The following is a 27,500-nucleotide window of genomic DNA, read 5'->3' as shown; positions in this document are numbered from 1 at the left end:
CTAAAAAATAGGCCTCTTATATGCACAAGGCAATTCTTAATTCTTGTTTTTGATGTATGAAATATGACTTGGACATGTTCTTGAGATTCACCAAAGTAGTTTTGCAAAAATGTCAAATGTACGTGGCTTATAGTTGGGATGTGTGTGTGTGTGTGTCTGACCTTGGGGTCAAACGATGCCTTGTTTCTATGCAGCAGCTCTTCAACGCTCTGCCGGATTTCATGAGAGATGTTTCGTACGTCAAATGTTACGATGTCCTCCCGCACTCCTCTCTTGGCTAAGAAACTGCAGTTTTAAACACTCCATCAGCTCTTCAATATTCAATTCATTAAATGGTTTTAAACGGATGCAAATGACCTCGTTCTACGTCTCTCTCACCTCTTCATGCTGACCCAGGAAGTGTCAAATATTCCCATAAGTCTCAGCACTCCCTCCAGGATATCTCTGATGACATCGGGCGGCATGCGCAGGGAGCGGATCTCAGACAGGGACTCTGGTTTAATGTTCCCCACTGCTTGCTTCGCCTCATCAACTAGCGGCTAAGAACACACAAAACATCAGGTGTGGAAAGGCAATCAGAACAGACGTGCTTGCGTGATCAAGACCAGACCATGTGACCACAACAGGTGTGCTCACCTGGACCTCTCTGAGCTCCTCGTCAATTTTCTTCTTCCGCTCTTCGATCTTGGAGACCTCGTTTGCCATTCTCTCTTTGATCTTCTCCATCTCTGTCTTCTGGTCGCTAGCATTCTGAAGCACACCGCAAACACACATTCAGAGACATACACACCTGCAGTGCACGTGCTTCTTTACGCACATTCCTTCAACACAGACCTGCATTGAGAAGGTGATCTCCTGCAGAGCTGCATCCGCTTCAGCTTGTTTGGTCTTCAGCAAGCTGCTCTGCTCGGCCGCCCGCCTCTTCAGCTCATCCACCAATGCCTTCGCTTCATTCAGCTTGGCCACACCCGCCTTAAGTCACATGACAGAGCCAATGATCAGTTTCAGCTAGCACGTTCCAAATCATTTAAGCAAAAAGCCACTAGAGGCTGTGCATTGCTTAGGGGTGGGTATTGATACCGATTTCCTGGTCTGATTTCATTCTGATTCATATGGGAATATTTCGGTTACAATGTCCATTTTGCTTACATATGAAAAAAAACTCTCTCTTCGCTAATGCTGTTAATTTTAAAGGGACATTCTAACCTTCAAGGTACAATAATATTAATTAAAAAAAATCCATTTTCCACACTTTAATATATATATATATATTTTTCCCCCCACATGTTTATTATTCACATGCATAATTTGTACTATTTACAAGTATTTCAATTGATATTTTGAACACTTGCTAAATAGGTACTGTCTCTTTAAGACTACAGACATCAGAGAGCGAGCGCATCTTTTTAGCTCATCTGTGCTATGCGTGATTAGAATGAAACATTTACATTTTTAATAGTTTTTAATCAACATCTGATTGTATAGAAAAGAAAGAATATTAAATCAATGACAAATGGATTGCGTCTGTATACGCGGAAAGAAACTGTGGCAGGGCGGAGGGCGGGGCCAGTTCGTGAGTCTACACACCCGGTCCCGTATTAGGCTAATCAAGCCTCTGCGTATAAAGGCCGACTGCGGAGGAGAGAGAGAGAGAGAGAGAGAGAGAGAGAGAGAGAGAGAGAGAGAGAGAGAGAGAGAGAGAGAGAGAGAGAGAGAGAGAGAGAGAGAGAGAGAGAGAGAGAGATAGTTTTGGGACATGTCCGTCATGTGTGTGTTTGTCTTTTGTTTAAAGCCCATGGTGCAGGGTTTTTTTTTGTTTTTTTTTTGGCAATTTTCTAGTTGGTAATAAACATTTAAACAGTTATCCATTGTATTTGATGTTGTAGGGTACTACAAAAAAGAAATATAATACTGGAAAATTAGGTGATATGTTAGCTTTTAGCTACAGCTTAGCGATTATTCTTATTTCTCCCACAATGCATTCCATGACGTCACATGAGGTACTCGCTGACTGTTGGACGACAGAAGAAAGCCCACGGCCCGCCTTACAATTGAGGGAGAGTGAGACGAGGAGTAGCTAACTAGTGAAAGAGTGACAGTGACAGATTTATAAGTAAGTAGATAGATAGATAGATAGATAGATAGATAGATAGATAGATAGATAGATAGATAGATAGATAGATAGATAGATAGATAGATAGATAGATAGATAGATAGAATAGCATAGATAGTGAGAGATAGCATAGCAAAACAGATAGCTTAGAGATAGATAAAGAGTAGATCATAAATAACGTTAGTCAAAATGGTTTATTACTGTGTTTGTGGCGGGTGCAAGAACTCCAGCAAAACTGGACATAGGGTCCATTCCTTCCCCAAGGACAAAGGGATCTTCCGAAGCTGGGTGCAGTTTGTGAAGATTAGGCGGGCAGATTTTTCAGCTAGCTCTGTCACCGCCTACTCGAGAATATGCAGCGCGATTTCAAAGAGGAGGATTACCACTCAGGGGATGCTAAAATGGTCTCACTTGGATTAAAGAGTGAGAGGAGTGCTAAATTACTTCCTACCGCCGTGCCGTCTGTGAACGCAAACATCTCTGCTTGCCCCGTCCCGAGGTCGAGAGACACCGTCTGCCGCAAGCGAGAAATTGCCACGGTAAGCATCATGCTAACGTTAATGTTTACAAGCTGCGTGTTAGCTAGCTCTGTGTGTATTTTGTATACCGTGTTCCCTTTGACACAGCCTCCACTAACTTACAAGCACGATCACTCTGACATTAGAAGAGCATATTTCGTGATTCACGAATAAAAATTTGAATAATAACAAAATTGCCCTGAAGTAATAGTCCATATCATCATGAAAGCTTTATGGCTGTGCCATAGGTTATTGTTTCCACTGGGAAACTAACGTTAGTTGTAGCACACATGTCCCACTTTATTGATGGACTTATGAAATGACTGGGAATATTTACTTATCTTCTTGGAATTTCAAAGATGATAAGTAAATAATTCTCAGTACTTCCAAGTTGAAAATAAATGATTAAATGTTTCCATGTACTCCTGCAGTGTGCTTGTACACTCAATGTGCTTGCGAATCACTGTTCTAAGTATTCATAGTATACCCACCTCTTATTTCACCACTACACTCATTTGCATTTTGCTGACCCTTTTTCATATTTGTTCTTCCTCATCCCAGTTAGACACCATAGTAGTCAGTGCTAGTCTGCTAGAATTAGTTCAAGTAGCTGAGAACGGCTGAGGCTACATTCCACCGCATCTACCTCATGTGACGCCATCGCGAATCGCGTAAAAAATAACCGCTTTCTAACCAAAAACTACAAAAACTGGACTTTAACACCATTTTGGAGACATTTCTAACTTTATATCCATATCTTGACTGCTTTATCTACCCATTAATCGACAGTGGTGTTTAACCTGCACCATGGGCTTTAAGTTTGCCATTAAACTATTATTTATATCGTCAAGCCGGTTCTCGCCTCCTCCTTTCCTTGACTAAATATTTACCAGGCAGTGGCTAAGCACAGATATTTGTAATCACATAGAGTGAAATATTATCGAACGTGCGAGTGATTTATTCGAATCGCAGAGGGTTGCACATAGAGTAAAAGACCGATCTTGGGATTTAAGTATCAATATTGAGATCGTTCTAACGAATCTCACGACACATCAGAAAAACAAAATCAATATTTTTACCCAATTCTAGATTTTATCACAGTAAAGGGGTGTTGTGCACGACATAACTACTATGATATATTTAGATTTGTGCGTACATATTATTTACTTGCATATATTATCTATGTTATCTTATTTATATATATATATAAACACACACAGTCCTGTATAATATATCACTATAAGTTACTTGCTTATATATAGAATTATAAATACAAATATTTAGCACATTTTCCTCATACCATGTCTCTGCACTACTATGATCATTCACACTATCTTCAAATGTACCTGATTTACAATTTACCCACATTTATTTGTATCCTATATTTCCATTTGCACTGATTAGATGCTGCTGCGTTTCATTGGCTCTGTACTTGTCCTGCGCATAATGACAATAAAGTTCAATCTAATCTAATGAAGTGAAGAACCCCATCAATAATTAAAACATGCATTTAGGATCATGCCTTTTATCATGCCACCAAGTAATATAGTGTATTAGCATAAATGTACCCCATTGCCAGTCTGAACTGTCCATTTTATAATACGAATGCACCTTTGGCATAACAGTGAACTTCAGTACTCAGTGGTGAAGGGGTCACCTGCAGGTGTTGCTGTTTCTGGGTCAGTTCCTTTCGTTTCAAGCTGTAGATGGACTGATACACATGCAGAAAACGCAGGTACTGACTCGGTGTGGCTCCAAACTCCCGACACGACTCGTGGATCATCAGGAAGGACCGATAGAGGTCTGCATGGACAGACGCTTAAAAACAACCAATCAGAAAGCAGTCAAACCACAAAAAATCGTTTTACTCATTCACACACAGCGTGTTCACACTGGCAGCCTAAATCTGATTTCTAAACATATCCATAAATCTATTACGTATTTTGTAGTCTGAACAGAATAAATGAACTATATTTTTTAATTGAAGTTTTAGAGTAAACTGTGCAAGCAAACACACACACACACACACACATACACACACACACATACACATACACACACACACACACACACACACCAGCTCAAGCTCTTTCATACCAGATTTCTTCTTCTTCTTCTGTGTCTGTCCGTTCTTCTCGTCCTCTCCTTCCATCCGTGACAGCAGCATCTCTGGAATCTAAAGAACCATGAGAAGTGAAACTTCCTGTCTTCTGCTAAATGAATTAAATATCTATATCTGTCTCTAATGATGACTTATGCCTTTCTTCACCTTCTTCATACTGCTGTCAGACCAACCGTCCATCCACTGTACGCAGCACTTCCTGTAGAGGGCGGGGTTACTCTCACAGTTAATGGTGAAGTGTTCATTAGTGCAGTCCATGATTAAAACCACATGGAGGTTCTGCTGAACGCCTGTACACACACACACACACACACACACAAGTTTTGCCTACAATGTGTGTAATCAAATGTCCACATAAGGAAAGTAAACTGAGCAATGAGCAAAACATCTTAATAAAAAATTATGTCTTTATAAAATGTACACATGCAGAAGCCAATGGCAAGTCCCCACAAACATGGAAAACAAATGTGCATGTGTGTGTTTTTGTTTGTGTTTACTCACGGTGGGAGAAATAGTTGAGAACTGGACCGGTAAATCCATCCTGGGACGCTTGATCTTTCAGAGATGATAACAGAGGCTCCAACTCTTCAGTGGAGTACACACCTGGAACCTCACCTGTAACACGCATGAATAAATACACACTTTCAAACCTAAGTATTAAACTTTAGGGCACAAATTGTCTCGCAATTGTCTCGCATCCTCTTGTTAGCCCATGTCATCTTTTGTGAGCTAGTTGTGTTGGCGCGGAGTGACCCTCTTTTGTGGTCCATGAATGATCTAAAGTTGGTACAAGGTTTGAAGTTTGAACTGACCTGAAGACAACAGACTGTTCACCATCTCCAAGAAGGACGGATGAACAAACTGATGATCTTCCAACAATAAAACAACCTGCTGCCCTTCCACACCGGCTAATTGCATCACCTAGAGAAAGAGAAAGGGTTAGCAAGAGTCTCATTTGATTGGCTCGTAAAGATACAGTCAGACACTCACAGTTTTGAGGTCAGTTTTGAAGTGTTTCAGCGAGTATGAGCGGGAGATTTTGGGCGTGAAGAGAGAGGCTCCATGCATGTGGCTGACCACGTAGGTAGCCGTACGCCGCCCCACGCCGCCACGACCCGCCAGCAACAGCGACCCGCCTGGAGAGCTCAGAACGCGGTCCACTCGAGACATGTAGTCTAAAACCTCCGGAAACAACAAGATGTCCAGCTCACGGTTATCACGACCATACAGAACGATTCCCTAAAGGGACAGGTGACAAGAAAGCAGTGAAATGTAGTCATAATGTGCATTTTTAAATGCAAAAACACAAATTTACCTGAATATATGTGATCACATGTTTAGTGGGTGATTCTCACGAAACATGTTAAGAAAATGCCTGGTCCTATTTTACTCCAAAATCACATGAAACAAAAAATATTTTTGTCATTGATATTTCGAAAATGATTTAGTACGTTGTCCATCATCATGGAACGCTAAACCAATCATATTAGGATTCAGATCACTGCAACCAGAGGTGGAAGTCATCCAAATACGGGCAGAGAGGATCGTACACTGTAATTACATATGGCCACCAGGAGATGGCGCCAAGAACATGATACAGACTTATTGATGACTCAAATGGCACAGAATGAAACTCAATGAGATCTCGTTCATTGCACCTGCATGCTTTGGAGAGAGCGCAAACCTTTAGTCGCTGTTATATTTGCATGTTTAATTAGTTATTATGTACAATTGTTATGTTTTATTTGTTTGGAGACGTTTTTGGACACTATGATTAATTATTTTTCTAATGCTATAACTTTTGATTGCTTTGTCCTATCAACAAAATATTACTCAGTTGCAGGTGATAGGATTGTGAACAAAATAATAGCAGTTTTTTTTAATGTACCTTATTTACACCCTAAGATATATGTCAAATAAGAAAAAAAAACGTACATTTTTGGCTTAAGTATGTTTAGTGATTTTTCTTAGGCTGAGAATCTCAGAATTTATCCTAATCTATATCTTTAAAATTTTTAAAAGATTTATCTAAAATAAGTTACAAGCCTTTAATTTTGGGTATGCCACTAAAATATGCCATTCAAGGGGCAGTGGTGGCTTGGTGGTCAAGGCTCTGGGTTACTGAGTTACAGACCAGAAGGTCAGAGGTTCAAGCCCCAACTACACCATGATGCCACTGTCGTCAAAAAATGGTGTCAAAATGCAACAACAAAAAAACAAATCATTTTCTTTATAAAAATCATATTTCCTTTTTTTTTTTTTATTAATTTGGTGTTAAAGGAATAGTTCACCCAAAAAAAAAATTAGCTGACAATTGACTTACCCTCATGCCATCTGAGATGTATATGACATTCACTTTGTGTGCGGAAAAAAAGTGCCCCATCGCGCTTACGTCACGGGAGCACTCGTGTAAATTCGGCCATTTGTCAACGCCTGACTGGAAGCGATCTTAAATAGTTAACAAGTACTTAAATATTGTTCTTTTTTGCACACAAAGTGTTCGATTATCCTTAGAAGACATTAATGTCACAGCTGGAGATAGGAGGGATTACTTTTATACTGACCATCTGTGCTTTTTAGACCTACAAATATCTAATCACCATCCACTCCCATTCTAAGGACCTGCTGAGCCTGGATCTGTTCCAACAAATCTTCAAAAGAGTTCATAAATCATATACATCCAAGATGGCATGAGGGTGAGTAAATTATCAATGAATATTAATTTTTGAGTGAACTACCCCTTAAAGTGTGACCAGGACATTTCCTTGACAGGTTTCGTGAGAATCACTCTTTGTAACTGTACGTAAAGTTGTCAGTCCGATCATACAGAAACGAGCACATCACTCTGTAACAAGCCGCATGAGTTGAGGTAACATTCAAAACAATGAATGTAATACTTAAGGTTAGGAGTTTGTTTAATGTACTAACCCTAATTATGAGCAACAGTAATAGTGATGTTTTGAAAATGCATCTTAAATGTATTCCTGAAACTATGATTGGTTTTGACACTCCTGTCTGACCTTGTGTATAATCTCACTCAGGTCACTGGCGTTTAGACGTCCGAGCGGTTTGCCATGCGGTGGGAGGGGCTGACCAGGGGACCGCCCCTCATGAGACGCACCCCACGTCACAAAGTATGCATCTGTGACATATCACAACAACAAAAGTAACAATTAAATTATCCAAACAACCAGAATTTAAATTCACATGTATATTGGTGTGTGTGTTTATATTACCTGTCATGTTATCGAGGGCGTCTGAGCCCCAGTCTCCTCTGATAACGGACGACAGGATGTTATCAAACACATTGTGATCTTTAGAGGACACAATTCGGTCCCTGAACAGACGGCGAGCTTCATACGCCACCACCTCTAAAACTGATTCTACCGCCGATTTACCTGCATGCACACAAACATGCAGAAAAAAACATGTCATGCATTATATAATGGTGGGGACCTCCAATAGACATCTGCATTCTGTAAGCTCATAATAATTATGTATATATATTGTATTCATTAATGTACCTATGCATATAATATTTAAGAACACTTAAAGCTGTTTTACAATGTTTTTATACTGTGTTATTTTAATCTATACTGTTATATAACAATGACTATAAAACAGCGCAGACGGCAGAAAATGTGTTTGGTGTGAACAGCCCCTATTATTGAAGTTCCTAATTAATGACTCACCTTATTACATTGTGTTTGACATTGTGCTGTTAGGTATGGGACTAGTTTTAGCAAATAAGTCTGCTATAGCTTTAAAGGAATGTTCCAGGCTCAGTACATCACCCTCCATACTTTAACTAGATTGAGTTATAGCTATTAACTAGATAGGTACATTACCTGAAGAAATTGTGAGTGGTGCTTGCCGTGGCAAAACTCATCAAATAGCATTTTATAACTTGTTGCTAAGCACTAAAAAAATGGTAATAGAATGTTTCTATCATGTGTTTTTCATGATGGTAGCACGTAGGTGTTATGTTTGTGTTAGCATGATGCTAGCATGTTTTTATAATATGTTAGCATTTTGCTAGGTGTTGTTTTCATGTGTTACAATAATGTTAGCACATTTTTATCATATTTTAGCACTACTAGGCGATGCCAGCATGTGTAAGCATGTTGCTATCACGTTTTTAGCATGTTTTAGCACTTTGCTAGGCGATGCTAGCATGTGTTAGCATGATGCTAGCACGTTTTTAGCATGATTTAACACTTCGCTAGGCAATGCTAACATGTGTTATCATGATGCTAACACGTTTTAGCATGATTTAGCACTTCGCTAGGCGATGCTAGCATGTGTTAGCATGATGCTAGCACTTTTTAGCATATTTTAACACTTCGCTAGGCGATGCTAGCATGTGTTAGCATGATGCTAGCACGTTTTCAGCATGTTTTAGCACTTCGCTAGGTGATACTAGCATGTGTTAGTATGATGATAGCATGTTTTTAGCATGTTTTAGCACTTTGCTAGGCGATGCTAGCATGTGTTAGCATGATGCTAGCACGTTTTAGCATGTTTTAACACTTCGCTAGGCAATGCTAACATGTGTTATCATGATGCTAACATGTTTTTAACATGATTTAGCACTTCGCTAGGCTGATTCTAGATGTGTTAAGCATGATGCTAAGCACTTTTTAGCATATTTTAAGCACTTCGCTAGGCGATGCTAGCATGTGTTAGCATGATGCTAGCACGTTTTTAGCATGTTTAGCACTTCGCTAGGTGATGCTAGCATGTGTTAGCATGATGCTAGCACGTTTTTAGCATGTTTTAGCACTTCGCTAGGTGTGGGTTTTAAATTTCTGAACATTCAGCAATATTAAGTCAATGGGACTTTTTTGGCCGCTTTTTCGTCCGCTGTGCGAACATCGTACACCTGATCGCTTAGAAAAGATACAGCGCACTCTCCTCAATGAGCCGCACGATTTGACGCCTCACTCAGGGGTCTGTGACAAAAGCTGCAGGAGGAGTAGCGCGCCAAACTTTGTGTGGAATAATAATAATAAAAAGAAGAAGAATAAGTATGCAAGAGAACAATAGTGATGCCTTGCCTTTGCCGAGCACCACTAATAATACCGTGTTTACCTGAGGTCAGGTCGTATCGGAGCAGATTCAGGACCCACTGTGTGAGCATGCATGGAGTGAACAGATAATGACTGTGATCATCTACTGAGAACTTCGCCTTCACCTGAAACACAGACATACATCACATTTACAATACAGACCATCTGACAAACAATCACAATCCATTTTTCATAAAGAATGAATTAGATCTGACCTGATCGTAGACCTGCACCAATGAGCTGGCGAGCTGGTAGATCTTCCCTTCAGAGCTCCAGGTGGGATCATTACCCAGAGTCCTCTGTAACACGGGTTTCAGGTACGCACTATAGATGGTCTGCAGCTGCTCTCTGTCTGGGTAACTGTAAAGGAAATCTGAGCCATTCAAGCTTGTAGTACCATCTGTTTTCTCCAGGGGGCAGTAAGTGAAACTCACAGTATAGACAACGTGCAGCTTATACAGCGAACAAACACACTTACGGAGGGCAGATGACACAAGATGAGAACACATTCTTGCATTCAAAACACAGTTTGATGGAGCACAAAGAAAAACGACCTAAAAACGGTACATTTATGACGCGACGCAACCATGTAAAAGAACCTATTGAACATTTTTCATTGACATGAACTGTTAAAAAGAATTGATTCACAGAAATGACTGTGTGTGCATGTGGTACTCACTCAACGGTGCAGATGCGTACGATGGAGGTAAAGCGCGATGTGAGTGGATGTCGGCCTACAGCGCCCCCTGCTGACATGGAGGCCACAATTTGTATGTTTTCAAGCCCCACCCACTCCAGATTCTCATCATAGAAGCCCTGATACGTCAAGACCTGAGAAATTCATTTAAAGTGGTCTTATGATTGAAGCACTTTTATTGATTTTTTTGCAGTACCAAGTACAGAAGTGTTCTCTGTGTGAGTTCTGACCTGTTGTAGGAAGGCAATGAGGTTGCTGGTGCCCCACTTGTCTGGTTTGGGTAGGTTGATGTCTTTGAGGTAGAGCACCAGTCTCTCACAGTCCTTGGGTCGGTACACGCGGCCCGTGTTTGAGCTGATCACCAAACACGTGTGTGTGAGTTTCTGAAGAACGTGACGGGATGACGTCTGAGCGCTACAGTGAACCACAGCGACCTGAGTGGAGCGAAGCTGAGAGAATGCACAGCGCAGGAGCATGCTAATACACAAACACACAAACACACACACACACACACAGACGCACACACAGATGCACACACAGATGCACACACACAGATGCACACACACACGCACACACACACAGACAGGCGCACACACACACACACACACACACACACAGACAGACAGGCACACACACACACAGACAGACAGACGCACACACACAGACGCACACACACACAGACAGGCGCACACACACAGACAGACAGAGGCACACACACACACACACAGACAGACAGACAGAGGCACACACACACAGACAGACAGACACACACACACGACACACACACAGACAGGCGCACACACACAGACAGACAGAGGCACACACACACACACACACACAGACAGACAGACAGACAGAGGCACACACACACACAGACAGACAGACGCACACACACAGACGCACACACACACACAGACAGGCGCACACACACAGACAGACAGAGGCACACACACACACAGACAGACAGACGCACACACACAGACAGACAGACACACACACACACACAGACAGACAGACAGAGGCACACACACACACACACAGACAGACAGACGCACACACACAGACGCACACACACACACACACACAGACAGACAGACAGAGGCACACACACACACACAGACAGACAGACGCACACACACAGACAGACAGACAGACAGAGGCACACACACACACACAGACAGACAGACAGAGGCACACACACACACAGACAGACAGACGCACACACACAGACGCACACACACACACACACACAGACAGACAGACAGACGCACACACACAGACGCAGACACACAGACAGACACACAGGCACACACACACACACACAGACAGACAGACACACACACACGCGCGCACACACACACAGACAGACGCACACACACGCACAGACAGACGCACACGCACGCACAGACAGACGCACACGCACGCACACACACAGACAGACGCACACACACGCACAGACAGACGCACACACACACGCACAGACAGACGCACACACACACACACACACACACAGACAGCACAGACAGACGCACACACACACACAGACAGACAGACACACAGATGCACGCACGCACACACAGATGCACGCACGCACACACACACACACACACACACACAGATGCACACACACACACACACACACACACACACACACAGACAGACACACAGATGCACACACACAGAGAGATGCACACACACACACACACACGCGCACACACAGATGCACGCCCACACACACACAGATACACGCACACACACACACACACACACACACATTATGTTGAATTAGAATTTGAATAATCTCAAGATTTGATGAACTACAGTCACACATCAGAGAATATCATTAATCATGATTTTGTCCAGTTTTGTGACAAAATCTAAATAATTACACAATTATTTTTTTTAATAATGTTCATTTATTACCTGAAATGAAGAATATATTTTTGCTTTAAATATTTCTCTTTAGTCAAATAAAAATATATATTGACTAGAGCATTCTGGGAAATGAAATCTGTTCTATAAAATGAAATATATATACTGCATAACTATATTACTTACTACAAATGTGTATAGGTGGTATTTGAAACATGTATTACACATATCATGTGTTATATGTTGTGGGTATGACAGCCTGTTTAAGGGTCATTTATACTGAAAAATTCAATTTATAATTTAAAACTCAACTTCTTCACTTCATTTTGTGCTCAACACTCCTTTACTGTGGTCACATCAATACAATGCGCAGCTTCTTGTGGCTTATTGCTTAAAGGGACAGTTCAACCAAAAAAGAAATTCTCTCATCATTTACTCCCAGATGTGTATGACTTGCTTTCTTCTGCTGAACAAAAGTGAAGATTTTTAGAATATTTCAGCTCTGTAGGTCCATACAATGCAAGTGAATGGTGGCCAGAACTTTGAATCACCAAAAGCACATAAAGGCAGCATAAAAGTAATCCATACAACCCCAGTGGTTTAATCCATGTCTTCAGAAGTGATATGATAGCCGTGGGTGAGAAACAGTTCAATATTTAAGTCTATTTTTACTATAAATTCTGCTCCCTGCCCAGTAAGTGGCGATATGCACGAACAACTTGAATCGGCAACAACAAAAAGAAGAAGAATGTGAAAGTGAAAGTGGAGATTTATAGTATAAAAAAAAGGATCCCACACCTATCATATCACCTCTGGAGTCATATGGATTACTTTTGTGCTGCCTTTATGTGCTTTTGGAGCTTCAAAGTTCTGGCCACCATTCACTTGCATTGTATGGACCTACAGAGCTGAGATATTCTTATTCTTCGTTTTTGTTCAGCAGATGAAATAAAGTCATACACACATTTATACTGTACTTTCCTACATTCAAATACAATTCTGCATCCTGTTTGCCACCCAGTGTTGTAGTACTCGAGCATTTTTAATCGGTCTTGTCTCGGTCTCAGACAAAGAGGACTCGGGATTTTATTTCAAGACCGGTCAAGACCACAACTGCGGGCAAGGGCGTAGATTTGTCTTGAACATTGGGGGGGTGGGGGGGGGTTGCAACATGAAGCACTTACATGTTTCCATTGATCATGATATAAATGTTGGGGGGTTATGAAAAGATGTGGCTGGTTTGATCCCCACAGCCACCACCATTGTGTCCTTGAGCAATGAACTCCAGGTTGCTCCGGGGGGGATTGTCCCTGTAATAAGTTTTGGATAAAAGCGTCTGCCATATGCATAAATGTAAATATAAATGAACCAGTGAATGGAGGCCGGGCGGCTGATCTCGGGTCAAAGTGCCTGCCAGATCCAACCTCTGTCAGTGCGACTTATGTGTTTTTTTTCTCTCTATCAACAACGTGATTTTGACCCGGTGCGACTTACAGTCAGATGTGACTTTATTTCGGAAAATACAGTAAATAAATAATGTATTTGCTGTGCCGTTGCAATAATTAATTTGCAAGAACAAATCTACAAACTGGAAAAGACACAAATTTGTTAGTTTTTCATTTTCCAATTAGCGCTCTTGGCATCAGTGACCTCATTATACCACATACTGATGTTACTTGCATTATTGCATAGCCGAATTTCAAACATTACGAGTTCACGCTACTAAAACAGACAGAAACCATGGAAAACTAATGACGATGGATGTGTGGGACAGTGGTGTGCCGTGGGTTGTTTTTTTGTTTTCTCCCCAATTCCTAAAGCGACGACGATGCATTAGAAGTCCTTGTGGTGGCGTAGTGACTCGCCTCAATCCGGGTGGCGGAGAACAAATCTCAGTTGCCTCCGCGTCTGAGACTGTCGACCCGTGCATCTCATCACGTGACTTGTTGAGCGCGTTACCGCGGAGACGTAGCACGTGTGGAGGCTTCACGCTATTCTCCGCGGCATCCACGCACAACTCACCACACGCCCCACCGAGAGCGAGAACCACATTATAGTGACCACGAGGAGGTTAGCCCATGTGACTCTACCCTCCCTAGCAACCGGGCCAATTTGGTTGCTTAGGAGGCCTGACTGGAGTCACTCAGTACCTGGATTCAAATTTGCAACTCCAGGTCGCAAAAAAGTGTGCCGTGACACTGACCAATATTTATACCATGATCAATGGAAACATGTCAATTCTTCACACTGTACACCCCCCACCCCATCCCCCGGTTCTAAAAAGTGTGCACCTTTGATGTAAGTGTGATTAAGTGTGTCATACCCCTTCCCACATCCCACTGGTCCCACCAGCAGGAACGGCTGTTTGTGATTGGACGAGAGCCATGGGGTGAAGAGGTCAAGTCCACGCTGCATGTCAGGTGTGTGTATGACTGGCAGATTGTGAGGGTTGCTGAGATCCTCCACACACACACCTTCCCCTCGCTGCAGCTCGTAGACGCACAGACGACCGGACGTGGGGTCATAGTATGTGTCCAGAGGCTTCCGGGGGTCAGGAGGGCTTTCTCTCGCCCAACTCATTAACTAAACACACATTCAGAATATGATACAACAACATCAGCATTTTAAAAAACACTTACTGGGTCCCCATAACATAGAAAACGTGGATCAACAATAACACGATTTGTGATGCTAGAAACCGTCTATCATTATAAGTGGACTTCTGGTAAAAATGACACTACAAAGTTGTAATAAATTGTACAATATGGCCCCTGATTAGACCATATAAGAGCACAAAGTCGTACTGCCAGAGACGCTGCTGTTTCTTTAAATTTCAAGTTTGAATTTATGACTGGACATCAGCATTAATCTGAGCTGGGAGTGGGTCTTAAATTTATCGATGGGCGGTAAAGCCAAGCAGGCGTGAAATTACATTTCCCATAAAGCGGTGTGGCTCTGACCTCCTTGGCAAACTCCTGACGGCATTTCAGGGTGAGATTTCCTCCCAAACCGCGGATGAGTCCCACAACAAACTGTCCTCTCTCTCTCACCCCTCTCAGATGAGACAAACCGTTCATCACCGTGCCAACCAGACTGGTGTCCACCACAAAATCATTCTGCGGAGAGAGAAAGAGAAGTGATACACAGTGAGTGTGTGCTAGTCCAAACTACATCATTTGCTATAGTATTATTAATATACTCCAATGTTGCTAACAATAACAATTTATTAAAATGAAAACACCATTTGTATTAAGTACACAATATCATATGAACTGGATTGAACCCTTGTGCGTTGTTCGTTTGTGAGCCACACTCAAAAATGACCCGAACATACATGTGTAATATTTGATATTATTTTTTTAAAGATATGTAAAAAGGCTAAAGTTGTGAATGTTTAAGGGGATTTTGTAAAATATTAAAAAAAAAATGTTTAAACTTAATTTCAGTGAATTGAAAGAGTGTCAAAAAACACAATGTGTCATACATTGGGGGTCTCTAGTGACATCTACTGGAATAAAAAACAACAATTACGTGAAATCACTATGTTCAGTAGATGCTCCAGTGATCCATGCATTGGCTGAAAACTTATGCATTGGACATATATTAAGGCTTATCAAATATATTGTCAAATTGGAGCATTTTTGTCTAAACTACTTGTGTTGAAGTGTCAGATTTTGCAATGACGCTCCAATCAAACCTGACCATGTTGCTACAGTCAAATCTGACACAAAGAGTCATTATTGTGTTCCCCGTCGTTTAATTTAAACATCAGAAATCCAGAATAAACGTTGTCACACAGGGGTCAGACATCGACCTGTGTTGTATGTTTGGTATATATAGACAGGTTTGTCTACACTTGTGAGGGCCAAACGTCCTCATCTGCTAAATAATATTAATAATAATACAAATAATTGGGTCAGATGATGTTGATCTTCAAATCTAGAGATGTGCACATGTTTGTGTGATGTTAGGTTTAGGGGTGGAGTTTGGGGAGGGGGTGCACAATTCCCAATGCGCTCTTAAGTCCTTGTGGTGGCGTAGTGACTCGCCTCAATCCGGGTGAGGCGAATCTCAGTTGCCTCCGCATCTGAGTCCATCAATCCGCGCATCTTATCACGTGACTTGTTGAGTGCGTTACCGTGGAGACGTAGTGCGTGTGGAGGCTTCACGCTATTCCCCGCGGCATCCACGCACGACTCACCACGCGCCCCACTGAGAGCGAGAACCACATTATAGCGACCACGAGGAGGTTACCCCATGTGACTCTACCCTCCCTAGCAACCGGGCCAATTTGGTTGCTTAGGAGACTGGCTGGAGTCACTCAGCACGCACTGGATTAGAACTTGTGACTCCAGGTGTGATGGTAAGTGTCAATACTCGCTAAGCTACCCTGGCCCCCCAAATCTCTGTATTTTAGTATTTGCCATTCATTTCTTATACAGGGTCAATTTTGACCCGAACACCACAAGTGTCGCTTTTTTGTTTTTTTCACGATCAATTAAACTTATCGAACCAAGTGCAGATTTTTGGTGTGTTTAGATAGCTAGAGGAGGAAAAATCACCGAGTCTTGTAACTCTCAGATAAAGGATACCAATTTTTATGAAAGATACAAAATCAAAATGGGTCAAAAATGACCCAAGAGGGTTAAAGGGATAGTTCACTCAAAAATGGCATTTCTGTCATCATTTACTCACACCCACGTTGTTCCAAACCCGTATGACTTTCTTTCTTGCAAGGAATTCAAAAGCAGATGTAAGGCAGTTTGTAATTCTCAGTCACCATTCACTTTCATTACTTCTTTTTTTCCATACAGTGATAGCGAATAGTGACTGAGGCTGACATTCTGCCAGACATCTGCTTTTGTTCACTACGGAATAAAGAAAAACGTTTTGGAACAACAATGACAGATTTTTATTTTTTATATGTTTTCTATTTATTGTCCATGTATCATTTCTCAGCACCTTGTCTTTCTCTCTTATCTTATTCAATTCTGATTGCAAACTTCTTCTGCTGTGGCACACTGTGTAGGTGTGTTGCCCAGGTACAGTACCTGTTTGAGAACCCAGTCTAACGCTCTGTGGAAATAATCATTGAGCCAGTTCTCCAGATTCATTCTGATGTCTTCATCTTCTCTCTTCAGCCACGACTTTACCAGAGAGCCTACATCAGTGTCTTCATCACTACAACAAACACACAGTCATAGCTCATGTACCTGAGGTACGACATGTTCATTTGGGAATGGCAGGATGAATCCGTGTGATCAGCTGCTTTGGGTTTAGTAAAGCTGGACAAATGGTTTTGTTGTGTTTAGGGGTGGTACCAAAGGAAGATTACAGTCATGCAGGGAAAAAAAAGGTGTTGAATTGGCTGCTTTAGGACTGGCTGTGTGATGTTTAAGAACGGTACCTGAGGAAGATCATGCCCATGCGGGAAATGGTAGCAGGAGAGGCGCAGCTCAGATCGTGAGTCTCAAACAGGAAGTTGACGTTGGGGCCGAACTGAATCCTCTCTCCGCTGGGCATGGTGAGTAAACGATTATCATCCAGCACAGAGTTTAACGACTCGATCCACTCTGGATCAATGTCTCCATCACAGATTATCCATGAGCTGACCTCTGAGAGAAAGAGAGAGAGATGGAGAGATGGATGGATTGATTTATTTTATAGTGTGTTTATTTGTCTGTTGACCATGTAGATGTGTGTTCCCTTAGCTTAATAGGTAAAGCATGACACTAGCCATGCTAATGTCATCGGTTTGATTCCCAGGAAACAAACAATTGCTGATGTATTTAATGTACTGTAGATCATGTTAGTCATAAATATGTTTGTTGTGTATATTTGATGTTTTAATGTGTCTATTTGGTGTTGGTTAAGTGCATTTGTTGTGTGTATATAGTATTTATTGCGCATGTAAAGTGTTTAGTATGTGTAATTGATATATGTTCAGTGTACAGTTTATGGCATTTAAAATGTGTGTTTGATGTTTGTTTTGTGTATTTTGTGTTCATTGAGCTTGTATGGTGTTTAGTATCTGTATCTGATATTTGTTGTGTGTGTTTGTTGTATATTTGGTGTTTGTTGAGATAGTTTGGTGTTTGTTGTGTGTATTCGTTTTGTGTATATGGTCTTTGTTGTGCGTGTATGGTGTTTATTATTTGTATTTGGTGTTTGTTTTGTCTATTTGGTGTTCATTCAGTGTATAGTATTTAGTATGTGTTTATGTTTGTTGTGCTTATTTGCTATTTGATAAAATTACCATATATAGTGTTTATTATGTGTATTTGGTGTATGTTGTTTGTATTTGGTGTTCTTTGGGTGTGTATGTTGTTCTGTATGTGTATTTGATGTTTGTTGTACATGTTTAGTAGTCGTTGTGTGGGTAGTGTTAGGTATTTGTATTTTATGTTTGTTGTGTGTATTTGGTATTTGTTTCACATGTAAGGTGTTTAGTATGTGTATTTGTTTCACATGTAAGGTGTTTAGTATGTGTATTTGGTATTTGTTTCACATGTAAGGTGTTTAGTATGTGTATTTGTTTCACATGTAAGGTGTTTAGTATGTGTATTTGGTATTTGTTTCACATGTAAGGTGTTTAGTATGTGTATTTGTTTCACATGTAAGGTGTTTAGTATGTGTATTTGTTTCACATGTAAGGTGTTTAGTATGTGTATTTGGTATTTGTTTCACATGTAAGGTGTTTAGTATGTGTATTTGGTATTTGTTTCACATGTAAGGTGTTTAGTATGTGTATTTGGTATTTGTTTCACATGTAAGGTGTTTAGTATGTGTATTTGGTATTTGTTTCACATGTAAGGTGTTTAGTATGTGTATTTGGTATTTGTTTCACATGTAAGGTGTTTAGTATGTGTATTTGGTATTTGTTTCACATGTAAGGTGTTTAGTATGTGTATTTGGTATTTGTTTCACATGTAAGGTGTTTAGTATGTGTATTTGGTATTTGTTTCACATGTAAGGTGTTTAGTATGTGTATTTGGTATTTGTTTCACATGTAAGGTGTTTAGTATGTGTATTTGGTATTTGTTTCACATGTAAGGTGTTTAGTATGTGTATTGGTATTTGTTTCACATGTAAGGTGTTTAGTATGTGTATTTGGTATTTGTTTCACATGTAAGGTGTTTAGTATGTGTATTTGGTATTTGTTTCACATGTAAGGTGTTTAGTATGTGTATTTGGTATTTGTTTCACATGTAAGGTGTTTAGTATGTGTATTTGGTATTTGTTTCACATGTAAGGTGTTTAGTATGTGTATTTGGTATTTGTTTCACATGTAAGGTGTTTAGTATGTGTATTTGGTATTTGTTTCACATGTAAGGTGTTTAGTATGTGTATTTGTTTCACATGTAAGGTGTTTAGTATGTGTATTTGTTTCACATGTAAGGTGTTTAGTATGTGTATTTGGTATTTGTTTCACATGTAAGGTGTTTAGTATGTGTATTTGGTATTTGTTGTGTATTTGGTAGTTGTTGTGTTTGTAAAGTGTTTAGCGTGTGTATTTTTATGTTTGTTGTGTTTAATTGCTATTTGATGAGTTTAGCATATATAGTGTTTAATATGTGTATTTGGTGTATATTGTGTGTATTTGATGTGTTGAGTTTAGCATATATAGTGTTTAATATGTGTATTTGGTGTATGTTGTGTGTATTTGGTGTTCTTTGGGTGTGTATGTTGTTCTGTGTGTGTATTTGATGTTTGCTGTGAGTGTTTAGTAGTCGTTGTGTGTGTGGTGTTTGGCATGTGTATTTTATGTTTGTTGGTATTTGTTTCACATGTAAGGTGTTTAGCATGTGCATTTTTATGTTTGTTGTGTTTATTTGATGTTTGATGAGCTTACCATATATGGGTTTAATATGTGTATTTTGAGTGTTGTTTTGTGTGTATTTGGTGTTCTTTGAGCATGTATGGTGTTCTGTATGTGTATTTGATGTGTGTTGAGTTTACTATATATGGTGATTAATATGTGTATTTGGTGTATTTTGTATTTTTTGGTGTTCTGTGAGCATGTATGGTGTTCAGTATGTGCATTTGATGGTTATGTGTGTTTAGTATTCGTTGTGTGTGGGTAGTGTTAGGTATGTGTATTTGATATGTGTTGAGTTTACTATATATGGTGATTAATATGTGTATTTGGTGTATTTTGTATTTTTTGGTGTTCTGTGAGCATGTATGGTGTTCAGTATGTGCATTTGATGGTTATGTGTGTTTAGTATTCGTTGTGTGTGTGTGTAGTGTTTTGCACATGTATTTGATATTTGTTGAGTTTACCAAATATGGTGTTTAATATGTGTATTTGGTGTTCTTTGAGCATGTATGGTGTTCTGTGTGTGTATTTGATGTTTGTTGTGAGTATTTAGTATTAATTGTGTGCGTGTAGTGTTTGGCATGTGTATTTGATGTTTGTTGTGTGTATCTGATATCAGTTGAGTTTACCATATACGGTGTTTAATATGTGTATTTGGTATTTGTTGTGTGTTTAGTATTTAACAAGCTTATTTGGTGTATTTTGTTTGTGTTTGTTTTTTGTATTTGATGTTCACTGAGCTTTTATGGCGTTTAGTATGTGTATTTGATATTTATTTTGTGTGTTTGTTGAGTCTAATTGGTGTTTGGTGTGTGTATTTTGTCTTAGCAAATGTAGCATTTCCTCACCATGTGGTTCTCGCACCATCTGTCGTGCAGATGATGTCAGTACTCCATCAGACCACTCTCTTGTGTCCATGTCGATGTGTCCCAGTAGCTGTTGTCGTGGCATAGCTTTAGGATTCATAGTGTACTGCTTCACCACACCGACCCATCCTGCCCAGTGCAGCACGCAACATTCTCCACAAAGTGGACTTCCCTGCCCCGCTAGGCCCAACAACCACCACACCCATCCGCTGCCTGAGCTGCTCATACAGCTCCAGAGCCTTCTTTAACTGCATACACACACACACACACACACACACTTCAAAAGTTTAGTTTAGTATGCAAGGTGCAGGGTACAGTGTGAAGGGCGTGAAGTGTAGTGTATTACTGCCTGCAGTATGTAGGGTATAAAACGTAAGATATAGGAACCAATTTTAAGACAGCTACGTCTTAAGCACAGCGCTATGCAAAACATAATACAAAGTCAGTGGGCATGGACATGAAAGTTCGTTTTTTTAGTGAGTTAGTGGGTTGGCGAAATACAATATACCCACATTTTGCGTGCATTCACCCACAGATAGCGCAAGCACTCCCACCCACGCCCACTTACGTGCTGCTAAAATAGCACTTAGAATTAGCGCACTCATGAAAATTGGACAAGACACTGCGCACGGTTATTGTGCATTGTGCCAAGCCTAGCACGGCCCTGAAAACAGAGCCCATAGTGTGTAGGTGTTGAATTTAGTAGTATGTAGGGTATGTCTACAGGCCACAATGTGTAGAGAATAGGTTGTAGGGTACAAAGTGTAGAATGTAGACTGCAACACTGTTTCAGCATGTATAACGAGTGCAGGATGCAAGGTATAGTGTGTAGAGTGTGAAAGAAAAGTCGTAGGGTATACAAAGTTGGTCCTTCGGTGCAGTTTGTTGAGTTTAGTATGTACTGTAAGTTGTAGGGTATAGTTTCTACCTGGCTGGGTATGGTTTCCAAGCGTGCTTCTTCATAAACAGCCAGCAGGGCAGATTTGAGTGCCTCATACTCCACATCTTGTAAGTCGACTCCAGGAAACACATCTCTGACCAAAGCGTCAAACCGAGAGTTGTCAGCAAACGTCAATTTTGACATAGTGTTTAGCCTCAATGCCTGAACCACTAACCCGTTCTCCTTTACTGCACAGAGAGAGAAAGAGAGAGAGTTTAAACAGTTTATTAATAAAAGGTGCAGTATGAAAGAATCAGAAACCCTTGTTATTAGTGACACCTGTGGCCGTTAAGTGAACTGCAGCAGCTACCTGTTGCTCGTGCTCGTGCACACACTCCATAGGGATGCAAGTGAGCATCGACCAAAACAATGACGTAACGAACAAAAATGCTGAATGTGATTAACCAGCATCATGCTGACAGATGAGGTAGCATAATTAAAAAGACACAGTTATGATTGTTTTTCTAGAAACTTTGAGACTGCATATTATATTTGACTCTCCAGTGCTGGAACAGATCCAAAGTGTGGATATCGGTCTGACTATGCAAAACTGTAGTTTGAAGTAATCACTTTTCTTTGCATGATACATTGACTGCATTTATACGACAGCCTATGTTGACGTTAGCAAGCTAGCCAGCTTTATCAATAGCTGTTAGCTAAATTTGGTGGATGATGACAGTAGCTGTTTATAACATAGACTGTACATTATAAATATGTTGACACAGTTCAGTATTATAATCAGTCATTTTGATACATCGATACACTATTGTTTTATAATAATAGATTGTATATATTTTCTGTTACGTTACACTATGAATGGAGCTTTTTGCATTATCTTGAACATTGTCTAGCGTTCATTTCATGTGTTATTGTAGTTTAGCTCAAATGACACAGATCAATCCTTATGGCACTATATTTCACATGCTTTGCAGTTATGCAAGTTTACCCGTCCAATAAGAAGAACGCCAATTCAGGGTCGGTTTTGATCCCCAAAAAGAAATGAAGGTCCCTCCAGGAATCAAAAGCCCTGCCGATGTTCACTCTAGTTTTCGCTCGCCCACGTTTCCGCTTAGCCAGACGGGATTCAGTGGATAGCTAATCATGATAGTTTGTGTAGGATTTGGTGTTGTGCTGTGAGCCGGACATTAGCTGGATTCTTCTCTAAGATAACGTTACCTAGTGTTGCAGTTTGTTGTCGCTGTTGAATAGCGGAAGAGAAGCACTGAGGCTCTCAGGAGTGCACATAAACATCATATTCTTTGGATTTTCCAGGCAAAAATCACCCGCTCCCTTCACATGAAAATCAGTCTACATGCTTTAACCCTCTGGGATCTAAGGGTGTTTTGGGCCCTGGAGAAGTTTTGACATGCCTTGACATTTGTGCTTTTATCAGTTGCTTAAAAACACATTAATGGCTAAAGTCGGATAACACTGTATTTAACACAAAATGGGCTACAATAATATGTGAGTACATGTGTGTACATGTTTGTATTTTTGAGAAAATAACGTTTATGCATGGTTTTTGAATTTTTTTTTTTAAATTTTAAAATTTAATTTTAGACCTACCAAGACTCACCAAGACTGGATTTATTTAATCCAAAATACAGTAAAAACATTGTGAGAACTATTTTTACAATTTAAAAGAACAGTTTTCTCTTTGAATATATTGTAAAAGGCAATTTGTGATCAAAGCTGAATTTTCAGCATCATTACTGCAGTCTTCAGTGTCACATGATCCTTCAGAAATCATTATAATATGATGCTTTTCTAATATGGGCATATTTAAAGTGCATTTTACTAATTTAACCTGAACAGATATTTGCAAGCACAAGCTTTGTCGATGATAATGAGGCAGCATAAACACTAGATAAAATATAATCTAAACATTCATACTATTTTTATATCATATTATATATCATATTATATATCATACAGCATACAATTTAAATACCTGCTTTAGCAGAAACAGCATTTCAATGTAACTAAAACTTGCCTATTAGGACATATTTCAAATGTCAATACTCTGAATCTTGTCTTTAAACAGTCCCACTAGTAAATTATGTACGTTTATATAAAATAGCATGTCAGCTAATGAAAACTAAATTACTTACTCTTCTGAAATTGTATCCTCAGCTGGATCAAGTCTATCTTCAAAATACAAACATTCATTGGAGTCCCACTCTTCTTCTGAGGAAAATGTTAACTCATCCTTACATTCAGGAGTTTATAAAACACGCAGAAAAGTTCTGCGTGTTTTATAAGTTCTGGCGCGCTCTGCTGGTGGGTGGATCACATTACAGATAATGAAGCTGAGCCAGGAAAACCGTATATCGCTTTGTTTAAACAGATTACATTGCAGGAGAATATTTGTTTTAAATGTGAATTGTTATATTTAAAAGTAGACATTTTAAGCTTTCTTTAGACATATGTTTCATGTTTGTGTGATAAGTATTCGCGGAGTTTCAGTTCATTTTTGTGACATGTTTCAGAAATATGCTCGTTTACACAGAGACTGCTGAAAGATCACCCTTTTTATTTTCTTTATTTTACAAAAGCACACGGTTTTGTTGTTATTGTAAGTATACACAAATAAAAGCAGACCCTTTATAGTCTCTAATGATGTCTTACACTTATCTGTATGCCCAAAAATGATGGAGTATTTTAAGTTGTTTCAGCTGTAATGATGAAAATAACCAGCAGGACGCGACGGTGCATCCGTTGACCCCAGAGGATTAATAGGCAACCTATGAAGTCCGGGGAGGGCTAATTTTTTAAGTTGCGTTACAAGCCGTTCACACATTGCCAAAAAAGGCGAATATTACGTTAAAAATGTAACATATTGCACCTTTATGATACCTGATTATTGATACTGAGCAAATAGGAAATTCTCTTACTGTGATTGTTGTTTTGTCTCTGTAACTGAAGTAAACTCCCACAGCCTCTCAATACCGTCTTCAGCGCACGTAAACCCCAATCATAATGTTGCTGTGGTGTCAACAACTCCCTGCACACACACAGATACTTACACATAAACATATGCAAAGATACACACTAGACTATTCGAGTACGTGAATGCAACTGCTCATTGCGATGCAAACTTGATTTTGTTGTTGCATTCCAAAATGTGTCAGACATAAGACATTTGATGTCACTTTTCTGGACACTTTCAATGTAGGATAAAGTTATCACAGGTGAAAAACACATCTGTAAAAACTGCACATTTAAACCATCAGCCACAGTACTAAAACCACCTGCCTAATATTGTGTAGGTCCCCCTCATGCCAGTCAAAACAGCACCAACCTGCATCTCACAATAGTTGTGATTTCAATGTTGTGGCTGATCGGTGTATGCACAAGTTAACACACACGCTCCTGTCGCTACCTGGACAGATTGAATATGGCTACGAGTTTCCGCCCGAGCGCCTTTCCTTCCTTAAATCCCTCTGAGTACAGAATGACTTCGGCGATGAGCTCGTTATCAGGACTCGTCATCGCAACCGGACGGAATAGCTGCTTCAGATTATCTGGCAACTTCTGCCGCCCTCCGTATCCTTTACCTGCTGGGTTTAGGGTTATAAAGACACCCGAGTTTGGGTCCAGCTCCACCTGTAAACACAAACAGACTGTCTTTCCTCTGTCAACATTTGAGACTAAAGAGCGGTTTCACACCCTACTGTGACAGTATTTTATGGCATCACAAACATGCCCCAGGCACAAAGACCTAACATGGCTACTAAAGCTAGGTATTAAAATGATGCTGCAGTCTATGAATTCTCATGTGTCTTTCGCATATAAGGCAATCTCAGAGTTAATCGCGACAAGCTCCATGAAAACTTTCATCTAAGATGATGGACATGTCGAGTTTGTTTAATTTGAAATAGACTTGCCCAGTATTTGTTGGTGCAATGTATTTGTATGACTATTACAGTTTCACTTTATTTTAGCAACATGCAAATATAAAAATCTATTGGAAACTAATGTGTCTTTAGTCTCTCTTTCAGCCATTTATGAGGTAGCATTTTAGTTAGGATTAGGGCTGCCACGAACGATTATTTTGATAATCGATTAATCTTCGATTAATAAATTTTTTTTGTCATTTAAGAGGTTACATTTAAATTAGGATTAGGGCTGCAACTAACGATTATTTTGATAATCGATTAATCTTCGATTATTCGATAAAATGTATTTTGTTATTTGAGGGGTTACATTTAAATTAGGATTAGGGCTGCGACTAACGATTATTTTGATAATCGATTAATCTTCGATTATTCGATGAATACATTTTAGGATTACGGCTGCGACTAACGATTATTTTGATAATCGATTAATCTTCGATTATTCGATGAATACATTTTAGGATTACGGCTGCGACTAACGATTATTTTGATAATCGATTAATCTTCGATTATTCGATGAATACATTTTAGGATTACGGCTGCGACTAACGATTATTTTGATAATCGATTAATCTTCGATTATTCGATGAATACATTTTAGGATTACGGCTGCGACTAACGATTATTTTAATAATCGATTAATCTTCTATTATTCGATTAATTAAAAATTGGTCACTTATGAGGTTACATTTTAGTTAGGATTAGGGCAGTAACTAACGATTATTTTGATTATCGATTAATCTTCGATTATTCGATGAATACATTTTAGGATTACGGCTGCGTCTAACGATTATTTTAATAATTGATTAATCTTCTATTATTCCATTAATAAAAAATTCGTCACTTATGAGGTTACATTTTAGTTAGGATTAGGTCTGCAACTAATCATTATTTTGATAATCGATTAATCTATTATTCGATTAATAATTTTTTTGTCACTTATGAGGTTACATTTTAGTTAGGATTAGGGCAGTAACTAACGATTAGTTTGATTATCGATTAATCTATTATTTTAACTAATCGATTTATTTACATTTTAGTTAGGATTAGGTCTGCAACTAATAATTATTTTGATAATCAATTAATCTATTATTCGATGAATAATTTTTTTGTAATTTAAGAGGTTACATTTAAATTAGGATTAGGGCTGCAACTAACGATTATAATGATAATCGATTAATCTTCGATTATTCGATTAATTAAAAAATTGTCACTTATGAGGTTACATTTAATTTAGGATTAGGGCAGTAACTAACGATTAGTTTGATTATCGATTAATCTATTATTTCAACTAATCAATTTATTTACATTTTAGTTAGGATTAGGTGTGCAACTAACGATTATTTTGATAATCAATTAATCTTTGATTATTTCTTCGATTCATCAATTAATCATATAAAAAAGCTAAAGTGTGTGCGAGTGTCTTGCCTCTTTACTGAGCAGTTGGCAGGTGGTATTCTGATTCTTGAGCGAGTTCTGGATGGCTTGTATCTGCATTGATACAGCTGAGAGCACAGCCTCCTCTAGACGATTAAATTCATCAAAACAACCCCACGCTCCACACTTCACCAGACCCACAAAGATGCGG

General features: G+C 39.5%; 1 protein-coding gene across 1 annotated transcript in view; it reads right to left on the bottom strand.

The window, feature by feature from the left end:
* The window catches only part of LOC127629610 (cytoplasmic dynein 2 heavy chain 1), a 143,137-nt gene that overhangs the window by 62,046 nt on the left and 53,591 nt on the right, over positions 1–27,500 (bottom strand). Inside the window, 26 exon segments of the mRNA XM_052106733.1 lie at positions 162–285; positions 379–539; positions 637–750; positions 835–972; positions 4,289–4,449; positions 4,729–4,807; positions 4,901–5,043; positions 5,255–5,368; positions 5,566–5,674; positions 5,744–5,992; positions 7,774–7,895; positions 7,990–8,151; positions 9,845–9,947; positions 10,038–10,182; positions 10,502–10,653; positions 10,750–10,996; positions 14,715–14,974; positions 15,352–15,507; positions 17,443–17,572; positions 17,799–18,006; positions 21,059–21,194; positions 21,196–21,324; positions 22,005–22,204; positions 24,911–25,020; positions 25,399–25,622; positions 27,341–27,500. The exon segment at positions 27,341–27,500 is cut by the window's right edge and continues 23 nt beyond it. Of these exon segments, the coding sequence (XP_051962693.1) occupies positions 162–285; positions 379–539; positions 637–750; positions 835–972; positions 4,289–4,449; positions 4,729–4,807; positions 4,901–5,043; positions 5,255–5,368; positions 5,566–5,674; positions 5,744–5,992; positions 7,774–7,895; positions 7,990–8,151; positions 9,845–9,947; positions 10,038–10,182; positions 10,502–10,653; positions 10,750–10,996; positions 14,715–14,974; positions 15,352–15,507; positions 17,443–17,572; positions 17,799–18,006; positions 21,059–21,194; positions 21,196–21,324; positions 22,005–22,204; positions 24,911–25,020; positions 25,399–25,622; positions 27,341–27,500 (4,036 nt within the window).

This window comes from Xyrauchen texanus, chromosome 36 (assembly GCF_025860055.1).
Source record: "Xyrauchen texanus isolate HMW12.3.18 chromosome 36, RBS_HiC_50CHRs, whole genome shotgun sequence".
NCBI classification, from domain to species: Eukaryota; Metazoa; Chordata; class Actinopteri; order Cypriniformes; family Catostomidae; genus Xyrauchen; species Xyrauchen texanus.
The sequence above is the reverse complement of the archived record's forward strand: the minus strand, read 5'-3'. Positions and strand labels throughout refer to the sequence as shown.